We start from the raw sequence: 14,936 nt of genomic DNA on the forward strand, positions 1-14,936 counted from the left end.
TCTGATTCCCTCAGCTAACATTCAACAACTGGAGGTCAAGAGAGGGCACAAGCAGCATGGTACACTATCCCAACTATCCTACTTCATTTTTCAGCAAGCAAAAAAATCCTAAAAATTTACAAATTGCATTCCCTTATCCATTCTGATGTTCCATGCCAAGCTACATTCTTTCCTTCTAATTTCTTCTTTTTGCACATTTTTATATATGTCATCAGGATGTTAATTATTTTAAAATAAAACAGAAGCACATTATTAAAAGAAAATCAAAGTACATCAAAAAGGGTAAAGAGTAAGACTTCCTTCCCAACCCTCTTCACCATGCACCTCCTGAAAAGAATTTTACATTTACACTAATTTTACATATGTGCTAGAATATGTTTATGCTTTTTATTTACACAAATGGGCTCCTTTTACATACACTATTCTATACACTTAATTCCATATCAAAATATAATGTCTAGCCCTCTTATTTAAATAACCAGAGCTCTGAGCTGGGTGATGCAAACAAGGCATCCATGACACAATTTTTTTTTTTAAGATTTTATTTATTTATTCATGAGACACACAGACAGAGGCACAGGGAGAAGCAGGTTCCATGGATGAAGCCGAATGTGGAACGATCTTGGGATGCCGGGATCATGCCCTGAGCCAAAGGCAGACACTCAACTGCTGAGCCACCCAGGCATCCCACATGACACAAAATTTAAATAGGCACTCACTCTGTGCCTTAGAGTGCCTCCTTTAATTTAAATACCTCCTCATCACTCTCATACTTTGCTGGTAAGAATGAAAACTAGTTCAATATTTCACCAAACTATTTGGCTAGTATCTACCAAAGTGAGGCTTGCCTACTGTATGACTTAGCAATTCTACTCCTAGGTATAAACTCAAAAGAATTAATACACCCAACAAAAAGCTATATAAGTATTTCACAGTAGCTTAATTGACAGTAATACAAACAATGCAAATGCCCATCAAAGGAGAACAGATAAATAATGGTGTATTTACACAATGAAATTTGCATAGCTTAAAAAGGAACTACCAAGACACAAATATGCACAATATGGAAGAATCTCAGAAACTGCTGAATGAAGCCAGACATACACAAAAGAGTACATGCTGTATTTAAGAACAGTCAAGTGAATCTATGATGACATAATTCAGAATAATTAACTCTTGTCAGAGGGACTACTGACCAAGAATTGACTGAGAAAGTGCCTGCAGGAATTTTCTGGGACGATGGACTGTATTTATCTGGGTGATTATATAGATGCATAGATACATAAAAATTCATTCAGCTATACAGCTAAGACATGAACACATTACTGTATGTCTTAAGTTATACCCAAATTTAAAAAAAGAAATCATTAAACTACTCTATAAAGATAACTTTTACAGATTTTTTTTTTGCCAATCCATAACAAATGCAAGGATTCTATCTTGTTCACCACTGTATACTCAATGCTTACCTGGTACATGGCATATAGTCCATAAGTATTTTTTAAAGAATAAACTTACTATGACTACAGTTGACATAAGTTCTAAAAATCTGCCCTTTCTGTTCAAAAAATTCCAACAATTATAAAATCTAAGACATAAAAAAGCTATCGAGAGAGATGAAATAATCGTATCCAAGAATATGACTCACCTTCTTTGGATCAAGATTCCCAAAAACTGAATTGGCATGGGGACAAACTTCAGAGAGTGAACAACCAATCTTCATAATATCCTTATTTCTACTAATACTCTAGAAGGAAGAATAGTGTATTATAAAATTCGGTAAACTATTATTTGACAGTGTTACATAATTGAGAGTTCTATTAGCTTAATACTTAAAAGATTTTGAAGCATTAGAAATTAAATCAAATTAGGGGTGTCTAGGTGGCTCACTCGGTTAAGTGTCTACTTTCAGCTCAGGTTGTGATCTTGGGGTCCTGGGATCGAACTTGCATGGGACTCCCTGCTTGGCAGGGAGTCTGATTCTCCTCTCTGTCCCTCCCCTCATTCATGTTCTCTCTCTCTCTAAAATAAAAATCTTAAAAAAAAAAATCAAATTCTTACAGCAGTATTTTTTGTAATTCAAATGAATTCTTGTAAGAAATGGTTCTAGGTAAGGAATTTTTACTTTGCAGTGAGTTCAAATTACTTGGAATTCAAACTAAGAAATCAAATACTATTAAATCATGAGAAGAGGTAACTTCATATTTTTTTAAAGATTTATTTATTCATGATAGATTGGGGGGGGGTAGAGACACAGGAGGAGTGAGAAGCAGGCTCCATGCTGGGAGCCCCACATGGGACTCGATCCCGGGACTCCAGGATCACGCCCTGGGCCAAAGGCAGGCGCTAAACCTCTGAGCCACCCAGGGATCCCCGAGAAGAGGTAACTTTAAACAACTATCTCTGGATTGTACTTCAGATCAAATTCTAATTGCTCAAAATGGACAGCATTTTTTAGTCAAATAACATGAGTTTTCTCTTATATTTGTTGCTGGGTAAAGGAAACAAATGTAAAAAATTTCAAAATGTAGGGGTGCCTGGGTGGCTCAGTCGGTTGAGTGTCTGCCTTTGGCTCAGGTCATGATCCCGGCATCCTGGGATCAAGTCCCACACTGGGCTCCCTGTTCAGCAGGGAGCCTGCTTCTCCCTCTACACCCCTTCCCCTGCTGGTCGTGCTCTCTCTGCCTCATGCTCTCTTTCAAATAAACAAATTTTTTAAAAATTTCAAAATGTATATGATTCACTATACACAAATACTGGAGTCTAGGTAGTAAATTCATTTCTCATGGATATAGGCTAAAATTCTGAAACTCTTTTAAAATAGTTTAAGTATATACTACAATTGAACAAATAAGTATATATACCATAATGATAGCAGGGAGGAAGAAATTACAAACAAGGGGAGAAGGCTAGTATGATCTTGCACTGTTAGATGAAAACTGGAAGGTATTCGTATGAACTCATAGTAGGCATCGGTATGTGTATACGTATTTGTGTAGGTGTATATGCATACATGAAAAGACACAAAAATATAGATGTGTATATGTGTAAGTTTTCATAAATATATATTTCCCAGCTCTTTCTGCTGAAAGGGCCTAAAAATCAATGACACTCCTGTAGCAATAAGCAAAAACCTAGTGTCCAGATCTTGATTTCTAAACATCATTCTCCAATAAAAAGAATCAGGGTTCCTTGGAAAGTGATAGATTTCAGGAGTTAGGAAAGTAAACGATGATCCTGGAACTTCTGGTGGTGCCAGAAAGTAAAGAAATACTCAAAAAAGAAATGGAGGCATGTTTAAAAGGCATAGCAGCCAATGTAAACAACCTCTTGATGCCTAAAGCTGGAACAATTCAAACAAAATAGTGACAGAATTGGTTTATAACCCATGGAATAAATAACCATGAGCCCATATTTCTTTAAATAATTGAATAAATGACTGAAGCAGATAGAGTTCTTCCTTACAGAAAAATTCCAATTAATAAATGCAGCTGGGAGAAACAGAAAATCTTTAGGCAAAGACCACAGTAATAAATAATAAAATTTGTGGATGAAAAGGTGGAAGAAAAACAAGATTAGATAATTTCAATGCATCTCCCTCTAAAACATCAATTAAAAAAGAACTTTAAAGTGAAGAAACTCAGCAGTGAACGAACACCTTAAACAAGTGAAGCTACCTCATTTTCAATAATGACATAGCAATACCATGAATCCCCAATATGATACACTAACAAGGACACGGTATCATTTCTGTAATATTATTGCCAATCTATTTATGAAAAACTATCAAATAAATCTAAACTGAGGAATATTCTATTAAATAACCAGTACTCATCAAAAATGTCAGTCATGAAAGACAAAAATAAATAAAAGAACTATCAAAAGTCAGAGGAGGGGATCCCTTGGCTCAGCGGTTTAGCGCCTGCCTTCGGACCAGGGTGTGACCCTGAAGTCCCAGGATCGAGTCGTGTATCCAGCTTCCTGCATGGAGCCTGCTTCTCCCTCTGCCTGTGTCTCTGCCTTTCTCTCTGTATCTCTCATGAATAAATAAATAAAATCCTAAAAAAAATTTTTTTTTCTTAATGTCAGAGAAGACTAAAAATACAGGACAACTAAATACAATGTGGGATCTTGGAAGAGAAAAAAAACGCAATGAAAAAATTCCTGAAATTTGAGTAAGGGCTGCAGTTAATAGCATGATACCAATGTTAGTTTCCTGGCTTTGATAATTATATTGTGGTTATGTAAAATGTTAGCAATAACCAAAGCTAGATGAAGGGCATAAAGAAAGACTGTACTAATGGCTAACAGATCCATGAAAAAATGCTCAAAATTACTCAGCATTAGAGAACTATAAATCAAAACCACAATAAGATACCATCTCATGCCAGTCAGAATGGCAAAAGTTAACAAGTCAGGAAACAAGAGACGTTGGCAAGGATACAGAGAAAGGGGAACCTTCTACACTGTTGGTGGGAATACAAACTGGTGCAGTCAAGCTGAAAAACAGCAACGAGGTTCCTTAAAAAGTTAAAAATAGAACTACCCTATGACCCAGCAATTGCACTACTAGGTATTTACCCAAAGGGTATAAAAATACAGATTCAAAGGGACATATGCACCCCTGTTTATAGAAGCAATGTCACAAAAGCCAAAATACGTAAAGAGCCCAGACGTACATCAACAGATGAATGGATTAATATGATGTGATACACATACATACACATACCTACACACACACACACACCGGAATATTACTCAGCCATCAAAACATGAAATCTTGCCATTTGCAATGATGTGGATAGAACCAGAGGATACTATACTAAACCAAATAAGTCAAAAAAGACAAATATCATATGATTTCACTCATATGTGGATTTTAAGAAGTAAAACAGATGAACACAGGGGAAGGGAAGGAAAAACAGAATAAGATAAAAACAGAGAGGGAGGTGCTTGGGTGGCTCAGTCAGTTAAGTGTCTGCCTTCAACTCAGATCACAATCCCGGGATTCTGTGATCAAGCGCCACATCGGGCTCCTTGCTCAGCAGGGAGCCTGCTTCTCCCTCTGCTCCTCAGCCCACTTGTGCTTGCTCTCTCAAATAAATAACATCTTTAAAACAAAAACAAAGAAAAAATAGAGGGAGGCAAACCATAAGAGACTCTTAATCATAGGAAACAAACTGAGGGAGATGGGGTACCTAGGAGATGGACATTAAGGAGGGCACTTTATGTTATGAACCCTGGGTGTTCTACGCAATTAAGTCACTGAATTCTACCTCTGAAACTAATAATACACTATAAGTTAACTAAAATGAATTTAAATTAAAATATTCTTTAAAAAGGCTGTACTAATTTTATGACCTTCCTATAAGTGTTATTTCAAAATAAACATATACATATGTTCTTAAAAAATACATCAGCAAAATATTCAGTAAGGCTAGAAAGAACATGATTATCTCTGATTACTGAAAAAAAACTCGGAAAGAGCCATTCCAAAGACATCATGATGAGTATCAGTATTACTACAAAGGAAAAAAGGAAAAAAAAGGAAACTGAACTTAAACTGACCAGAAACACTATAGAAGAGCTGATAGGGTTGAATAGTTTCTATAGACTATATGGTCTACTATCCTTAAAATATTTACTATCTTATCTTTTACAGGATAAATTTGCTGACTCCTGGTTTAAGTAATACCTCCAAATTCAATCAACAGCTTCACATAATGGTCAACTGAAATCAAAGTCTACAGCTGCACTGACCATATACAATAGCCAATACCCACTTGAAATGTAGCTAGTCTGATCGGAGATATACCCTAAGTCTAAAATACATACCAGATTTCAAAACTTAATATGAAAAAGGGAAATGAAATACCTATAAATATATCTGTGTGGACTGCATTTTGAAATATTTTAGATACACTAAGTTAAATAAAATATATTTAATATAATGTATTTCACCTGTTTCTCTCTTTAAAGTGCCTGCTAAATTTCAAATTATTTATGCGGCTCACATATTTCCACTGGGCAGTGATGATCTAAAAATCTTTATTTATATACTTTTTTAAGAGATGTTGGGGAGGCAAGGGTTAGGGAGAGAATTTTAAGCAGACTCCACATCCAGTACAGAAGCCAATGTGGGGCTAGATCTCACAACCCTAAGATCATGACCTGGGCCAAAATCAAGAGCTGGATGCTTAACTGACTGAGCCACCCAGGTGCTCCTAGAAAATCTTCTTTATGCTATCAGCTTAAGCATATTTATCACCTAAACTGGGACACTGTTGAGAGTGACACAGCTGTTACTAATACAGAGACAACTGGCATAGAATATATGGGCGTCCTTTAGAAAATATCTGCATAAGCAAGAGACACAAATTACCACAGTTTTCTATGAATATCACCCTTCTACAATGTTTTCTATATTGATTTTAAAACTCTGGGCTAATCACATTCTTCTACAAGTTTTCTTCTCATAAATTCTATTTCCCACATTGCCAATTCACTCTACCCTCCACAAAAGAGTTCTCATACTGCAGGAAGTATAGAAAAATGTCATTCTCTTCCCTCTCACATCATACGCAGTTTGCAAAGTTAAAAATTAGCAAGTAATTATGTGCACTAGGGGGATTTACCTTAAATTCTGGAACATAAGCATTTTGGTGCTATTATATTTAAAACTAAGAAAACTTATCTGACTTGAAGTCTGACAATAGAAAATTATAAATGTTCCACTAGTGCTTCCAATTTGATGATGAAAAAGTTATTCTATCTCAAATTCAAAACCAAGCCATTTAAAAAAAAAAAAAAAAAAAAAAAAGACACTTAAAAACGTAATCTTTTAAGAAACAATTTTATAAAATACCCCTAGATGGGGCTGTAACTTCACAAATACAAGTTTCTTAGCACATTCAGTAATTTTGCAGCCTAGCTTTTTGGTGTTCAATTGAGTGTAATACTGAAACCACAATTATAATCTTGCTTTCTTTTTTAACTCAGTGTATTATAAGCATACTACTCATAAGGCAGGTAGTAAGTCTCAGCTGTAGCCACTTGTCTTCTAATTTCTTGTGTTAATGCAAAGAATAATGAGGCACTGAGAATGACAAGGATATCTGTATTTGGGGGGTTTTATTTTTGTTTTTGTTGGGCAGAACGTGGGTTAGCGGAGGAAGGAGAGGGAGGAGGAAATCAATCAGGCTATTTACCTGGGCCCAAAATGTTACTGCATCTTCCACATGACTTCCAACCACATCTTCAACTAAAACCAAATCAAAATGCAATGAAAATTAGAAGTTAATCAAAACCATGTAGCTCTTACATCGAAAAATAATTTGGGGTCAGTACCTTTATTGTAATGCTTATCTTCCTCCATCTGGACAATTCCTGAAAAACTAAAACAATACCTTGAATTTAGTCCTAAAAATCTGTGCATTTACAATGAATAACGACTATATAATGTTCAAATTCATACAGGTATCTTTTTTTTTCCTAAATAATCAAAATTCAAACTCTTACCAAAAAAGACCTCAGGGATTTTCTTCAATATTTAATTCTTTTATCTGAGAATATTGTATTCTGCATTTCACCATATACAATCTATCTTTGAAATTCTCTCTTCCCCTAAGCGTTAACAAATTTACACTGTAGTGGATATCTAGGCATATTCAGATCAGTTACATAAATCAATACTTCAGAACAATGTGCATATTGTTTCAAAGTAACCGATGCCCTCCCAGAAGGAGAGTATGGATTCTAGAGTTCAAACAAAAAGAAACACTACAAATATACAGAGAAGGAATGCTTCAGACTGGTAATCAATCTTACTTAAAAGGTACAGTGGTCTCTACTTCTGAAGATACCCCCCGCAGCCAAAGACTGCAAAATGAATCAAATTTTGCCCATTACATCAAAACTAATTTTCATTACAGAATATACTTTCCAACTCCAAAATATTTCAAAACAAATGTCTACCCGTTTATCGTTTCATCATTAATGCACTAGACTACTGCACTTTAGACTCTAAGAGCTTTAAAAGTCAACACTAAAGTTTCATATGCTCTCTCTCAACTCTGGAAAGAGATAAATTAGCTGTCACAAGGGAAAAAATAAAATAAAATAAAAAGTTTCATTTCTTCTGATTTGTTACACCTGAAAACGTTTCCCGTACATTAAGTGGCATGAATAGATCTTCACAAGCACTGTTCTCCGCCAATGGGTAAAAAAATAATAAAATTTTTAACTGAGCAAAAAGTCGTAATACCAAGTTGGAATCTGTTTGAAGAGGCTCATTTCTCTAGAAGCCACCGATCCAAACTGAAAATGTCAGAAATCCCAAGTTCATCCTTAAGACCTTATTTTAAAGGCGGTCAAGACTTCACCCACGACGACTATGAAGAAACGGACGCCGCGCCCGCTTCCGACGGAACTGGATTACGGGTCGGCACTTCCCAAACTCGAATTCATGGCAAGAATCTGGAATGGGCAGCTCCCGGACACTCACTTTATGAGGTATTTTGAAGTTTCAATGGCACAGAACTTGCGGGCAGGGAAAATTCCACCCCACTACGGGCCCGAGAGACCCCATCTCCACCGAGAACACTCAGGCCCGAGTACCTGCAAGCCGGGTTCGCCGCCCAGCACCACCCGCAAAAGCTGGGGTGTCCTCACCCTCAGAAGTACGCGGCGATGCCAAGGCGAAGGCAGGCCAGGAAACGGGCCTCGCCCCATACGTGGGGCACCGAAACCGCAACGACGGGTGAAAAGACGGTCCCGTAGGTGGCCACTACCGAACCTACCAAAGTATCTACTACTGACCTCACACTTTCCGCCACAGAAGTTTTAGAAAAGTGTCCTTGGCCCCACATGCTGGGCCCTCGGCCCTCCACGCGCCACCGCAGCCAGCCGTCAGCCCGCCGTCGCGCACGTGCAGACGCTTACAGCGCGTGCAGAGGCCGCTCCGGCTTCGCACTGCGCTTGCGCGCACGACGCTGCGCCTTCTGCCAAGCTTGCTGGGAGTGGCTGCTTCGTCCACGTGACAACAAGCCTGGGGCGGGGCGCGCGGGGGCGGGGCCGCGCATGCGGGGAGCTGCGCACCGAGGCCGTGTCTCTGGGATTGTATCTGGGCCTCTGCACCCCTCGCTGGGTGTCTTGATGGCGATTCATTCTACAAGGCTTCAAATAAGGACGATAGATCGTGGTTTGGATTCCATAGTCTTTGCTAATTTGCTCACAGTGATTTCAATTTTAAAAGGGCCAAATTGGGATCCCTGGGTGGCGCAGCGGTTTAGCCCCTGCCTTTGGCCCAGGGCGCGATCCTGGAGACCCGGGATCGAATCCCACGTCGGGCTCCCGGTGCATGGAGCCTGCTTCTCCCTCTGCCTGTGTCTCTGCCTCTCTCTCTCTCTCTCTCTGTGACTATCATAAAAATTTAAAAGAGCCAAATTAGAAGTATCCCAAACATTCATTTTACACGATGGAAAGTGAGTTTGGTAAATGAGAACGTGATTTCTAGATTAGTGGCTTTACAAGCATTTCTTAGCCCCACGTTGGCACCAGATCATTCTCATGCTGCAGCCTTTTCACGACACTAAAGGACAAAAATTAATACAGCTTGGCTCTGCGGTTTATATGCAGATCTTAACACTTCGTGGCAAACCTTGCTCAACAGTTAAAAATTGTCTCCGGCTTGATTAAGGTGTGATTGACACTCCGTAAGCTGCAGGTATTAACAGTGCACAATTGGTAAGTGAACATATGTGCACACATCCTCACAAGGTAACAATCATTTCCTTCGCCCGCCCCCCAAAGTTTTCCTCATGCGCCTCTAAAGTACGTGGCTCCCCGCACCTACCCTATGTGACAGGTTCTGCTTTCTGTCGTCCTACATGAGTTTGCATTTTCTAGAATTTGATGTTAATGGTAACCTTCAAATTTGCAGATATTTTCTCCCAGTTTGTAGCTTATCTTTTCATTCTCTAAAAAGGGTATTGGGGCAGCCTGGGTGGCTCGGTGGTTTAGCGCCGCCTGCGGCCCAGGGCGTGACCCTGGAGACACGGGATCAAGCACGTCGGGCTCCCTGCATGGAGCCTGCTTCTCCCTCTGCCTGTGTCTCTGCCTCTCTCTCCCTCTGTGTCTCTCCTGAATAAATAAATTTTTAAAATCTTTAAAAAAATAAAATAAAATAAAAAGGGTATTTCAAAGAGCAAAAGTTCTTAGTTTTGATGAAATCCAATCTATGTTTTGTCTTTAATGGAGCATACTTTTGTGTTGTATTTAAGAAATCACTAGCTAACCCAATTTACAAACGTTTTCTATATTTCCTTCTAGAAGTTTTATATGTTTAATTTAGCCTCTTTTTTTTAAGATCTATAATCCTTTTTGAGTTCATTTTCTGTATAAGATGCAAAGCATGAGAAGTTTGTATTTCTACATTTGGAAGTCTAGTTTTTCCCGCACCATTTGTTGAAAATACCTTTATTCTTCCATTGAATTGCCTTGACGTCAGTGTCAAAAATCAATGGACTGTATTTGTGTAGGACTATTTCTGGATTCTCTATTCTGTTATACTGATCTGTTTGCTTTCTTTAGTCTAATACCACATCATCTTGATTATAATAAGTCTTTTATAGTAATTTTATATTACAGCAGTTTTATAATAAGTCTTAAAGATAGGTACTGAAAGCCTTCCAATCTTGTTCTTTCTCAAAGTTGTTTTAGCTTTACAATTCTATGTGAATTTTAGAATTAACTTGTCAATGTCTACATACACAAAGTCTGCTGAGTTTTTTATTGAAATTACATTGAATTTATACATGTTTGAGAATTGACATCTTAATATGGAGTCTTATGATCTAAGAACATTCTATATATCCCCATTTATTTAGATAAATGAGCAATGTTTTGTATTTTTCAATGTAAAATTATTTTACATCTTTTGTCTAATTTATCCCTAACAATTTTTATACTATTGTAAATGGTATTATTTTAATTTCAATTTTTAGTTGTCTTATTGTTAGTATATAGTAATATAATTTTTGCATATTGATCTTATCTTCTGCACCCTTGCTAAAGTCATTTATTTCTAGTGAGTCTTTAAAATATATTTAACAGAATTATCTACCTATATAATGTCATATTCAAATAAAGACTTACTTTTTCCTTCCAATCTATCCAGATCTTTTATTTATCTTTCTTTATTGCAGTGGCTAGAACCTCCACTATGTGGAATAGAAGTGCTGAGGACAGTCATCCTTACCAAGTTCCTAATCTTAGGAGGAAAGCATTTGGCTTTCAGCATTAGGTATGATGTTAACTGTCAGTTTTTAGTAAATAGCCTTTATCGGATTGAAGAAATTGCTTTACTTCTTGAATTAATGTCTTGAATGTGTCTTGAATTTTGTGAAATGCGTGTACATCTATTGAGGTGATCAAGTGGTTCTTTTTTAGTTTGTTAATATGATGAATTACATTAATTAATTTTCAAATGTTAAGCCAAGCTTCCATCCCTTGGATTATACCACTTGATTATGATGTGTTTCCTTTTTATATATTCTCATATTTTTTTAAATATTTTTTTATTTATTTGAGAGAGAGAGCACGAGCACCAGCAAGGAAAGAAGCAGAGGGAGAGGGAGAAGCAGACTCCCACCTGAGCAGGGAGCCTGACATAGGGCTCAATCCCAGGAAACTAGGATCATGACCTCAGCCGAAGGCAGACAACTAACCAACTGAGCCACTCAGGTGCCCCTATTCTTGTATTATATTTGCTAAAATTGTTAAGAATTTTTACATATGTATTTGAGAGGAATTAGCCTGAAACTTTGTTTCCTTGTGATGTCTTTGTTTTGTTTTCATGTTTGAGTAATGCTGGCCACATAGAATAAGTTGTAAAGAATTCCCAAGTTCAATTTTCTAGAAAAGGCTACATAGAATTAGTAATCTTTACTCCTTAAATATTTGGTAAAATTCACAGTGCAGCCTGAATTTTCTTTGTGGGAAGGTTTTTAAGTACAAATTAATTTCTTTATTTGATATATGAGCTAATGGTATATAATATAGAGCTAATCGGGTTATCTATTTATTATTGAATGAGCTTCAGTTTTTGTATTTCAAGGAATTTATTTCAATCTGTCAAATTCATTGGCATAGGGATACCTGAGTGGCTCAGCGGTTGAGCGTCTCCCTTTAGCTCAGGGTGTGATCCCGGTCTGGGGATCTAGTCCCACATCAAGCTCCTTGCGAGGAGCCTGCTTCTCCTTCTGCCTGTGTCTCTGCCTCTCTCTCTGTCTGTCTCTCATGAATAAATAAAATCTTTTTTAAAAATTCGTTGGCATAAAGTTGTTTATAATATTCCCTTGTTGTACGTCTAATATTCTTATTATACATATAGTGATGTCATCACTCTCATTCCTAATATTGGTGATTTGTGTGTTCTCTCTATCCTTTTCTGATGAGTCTAGCTATACCAATTTTACTGGTCTTCTGAAACAGTGTTTTGTTTTATTAATTTTCTCTATTGCCTTTCTGTTTCCCATTTCTGCTCTAGTCTTTACTATTCCCTTTTTCCTAATTATTTTGGTTTTCATTTGCCCTTTTTCTGCTTACTTAAGGTGAAAACTGAGGTTACTTGAGATCTTCCTTTTCTGATATAGCATTTGGTACTATGAATTTTCCTATAAGTACTATTTTAGCTGAATCACACAGATATTGTTGTGTTTTCATTTTCATTCAGTTAAACATACTTTGAGTCCTTTATTTTTTTTCTTTGATCCATGGATTATTTAGATAGGTATTATATAACTTTCTAATTTTGGAGATTCCCAGATATCTGTTATTGATATCTAATTTAATTTCACTGTGGTCAGAGAACATCATGATCTGAATCATCTTAAAGGTATTGAGACTTGTTTTGTGACCTAGAATATGGTCAATCTTAGTAAATGTTACCTGAGCATTGAAAAAGGGGGGGAGGTGGGTAATTCTACTATTATTGTGTTGAGTGTTCCATGAATGTCAATTACATAAAGTTGGTTAATAGTTCAAGTCTTCTATATCTCACTGACCTACAAAACACTTTGGTCAAGGGAGCCCCCTGGGTCATTAACTCTGACAAAAGCATGTAGAATCTGAAAAGTATCTGGGGCATGAAGCAAGAGCTATCAATGTAGGCCCAAGGATTCTATCAGCTTCTGAGTATATCTCAATTATGTATATTTAGGTACTTCAGAAATAAAGAGTGGGGCCAGACCCATTATACTTACTGAGATGGACTTTGGTCAGGACTCCATTTATCACTGGGCTTGCATAAAACCAGAGGACTACAATTGTGTTTTGGGTCCTTTGGGATCCATATTAGCTCAGACTCTATATCTAAGAATCCTTGGTTGAGAGCAGCCCCGGTGGCTCAGCCGTTTAGTGCTGCCTTTAGCCCAGGGCGTGACCCTGGAGACCCGGGATCATTGGGCTCCCTGCAGGGAGCCTGCTTCTCCTTCTGCCTGTGTCTCTGCCTCTCTTTCTCTCTGTGTCTTTCATGAATAAATAAATAAAATCTTAAAAAAAAAAAAAAAAAAAGCCTTGGTTGAAAAATCTGAGTATTCCTCTTTCTCCACTGCATATACCCTGGTAAATGGCTGCCTCTTTGGGGTATCATATATACTTGAGGACCCTTCCTAAGGGAATCTGGGCTTTTCCTTCCATCAGTGGGCTCTAGATCTGACCTGCCTGAGACTGAAAACTGGGTGAGGAATCCAGGAGTTATAGAAGTGGATAAACAAGTCAAATAACAGGGCAGCCCGGGTGGCTCAGCGGTTTAGCGCCACCTTCAGCCCAGGGCCTGAAACTGGAGACCGGGAATCGAGTCCCACATCAGGCTCCCTGCCTGGAGCCTGCTTCTCCCTCTGCCTGTGTCTCTTGCCTCTCTCCCTCTCTCTGTCTCTAATAAATAAATAAAATCTTAAAAGGAAACAAGTCAAATAACATACTAATCAGCTGTCCTTCTGTCTTGCCCCTTGAAACATCATGATCTTAAACTCCATCACAGATCCATGTTTTGGTACCCATTAATTACGACCATTGGGGTACATCCTGGGTGGTTCAGCGGTTGAGCATCTGCCTTTGGCTTAGGGCATGATCCCAAGTCGGGGATCCAGTCCCGCATCGGGCTCCCTGCAAGAAGTCTGCTTCTCCCTTTGTCTATGTCTCTGCCTCTGCGTGTCTCTCATGAATAAATAAATAAAATCTTTTAAAAAATTATATCCATTGGTATCTGACAATTAGGTTCCACAATTTGGCCTTCAGCCCTTCTGCATCCCATCATCGATGCTGATATCAAGGAGCCCAGTGTCATGGCAGCATCTTCTACCATCAATTCTAGCCTATAGATAGAGATCAGCCATAGCCAGGCTTCTCAAAGTCGCCAGTATATTCTTCACCATTACATTTTTTATTGCCTCAGTTATGAGTGTCATCTGAGCCTTCCCAGGGAAAGCACTCAGTGGTAGCTTCTCAAGTTTCAAACAACAAATCCATTCTAACACTGTGACTTCCTTGAGCTTTGTGACCCCTTCCGCAATACCATGCCAAATAAATTCTAGCATTTCCACCATACCTTCCAGATGCCATCCTAGCAGTGTGTTAGGACGAACTCCAGACACCCAAGGTATTAAAACTCAAGTCAAGAGTTTAAGTGCTACCATGTTACATTCTCCTATCAGGCCTTATATTCCATCCCCTCTAACACCCTCAAGATCTACTCCCAGGCATGCTTCATGGGCTCCTGTCAATACATCTTAGCCAGAACCTGCAGTTTATTCAGATTGTAACCTATCCTCCTATAGAAAGGACTGTATTTCCCCAGTTAGGGTATGCTGAGATCTGACCCTAGTTATCAGTTTGGAATTAAGGAGAGGTGGCAGGGACAAGTCTTAAGACGACAA

General features: G+C 38.1%; 1 protein-coding gene and 1 long non-coding RNA gene across 7 annotated transcripts in view; one reads left to right on the plus strand and one right to left on the minus strand.

Annotated features, from left to right (window-relative positions):
* The window catches only part of STK31 (serine/threonine kinase 31), an 86,563-nt gene extending 77,593 nt beyond the window's left edge, over positions 1-8,970 (minus strand). For 4 of the 6 annotated variants that reach the window (XM_077856508.1, XM_077856505.1, XM_077856511.1 and 1 more), the window contains exons 1-4: positions 8,818-8,970; positions 7,348-7,394; positions 7,209-7,261; positions 1,649-1,747 (exon numbers count right to left, since the gene is read on the minus strand). In XM_077856508.1, the coding sequence (XP_077712634.1) occupies positions 1,649-1,747; positions 7,209-7,261; positions 7,348-7,394; positions 8,818-8,867 (249 nt within the window). In that variant the 5' untranslated portion in view covers positions 8,868-8,970. Of the gene's footprint in view, positions 1-1,648; positions 1,748-7,208; positions 7,262-7,347; positions 7,395-8,263; positions 8,450-8,817 lie in introns of those variants that run through there. The other 2 variants (XM_077856506.1, XM_077856507.1) reach the window with 2 other exon arrangements.
* LOC144288749 (uncharacterized) lies at positions 8,562-12,324 on the plus strand. The gene is made up of 2 exons (XR_013356732.1): positions 8,562-9,744; positions 11,205-12,324. It is a non-coding gene; the product is annotated as an uncharacterized LOC144288749 (long non-coding RNA).
* The last annotated feature ends 2,612 nt before the right edge of the window (positions 12,325-14,936 follow it).

The sequence above is a fragment of the Canis aureus genome, chromosome 18 (assembly GCF_053574225.1).
Source record: "Canis aureus isolate CA01 chromosome 18, VMU_Caureus_v.1.0, whole genome shotgun sequence".
NCBI classification, from domain to species: Eukaryota; Metazoa; Chordata; class Mammalia; order Carnivora; family Canidae; genus Canis; species Canis aureus.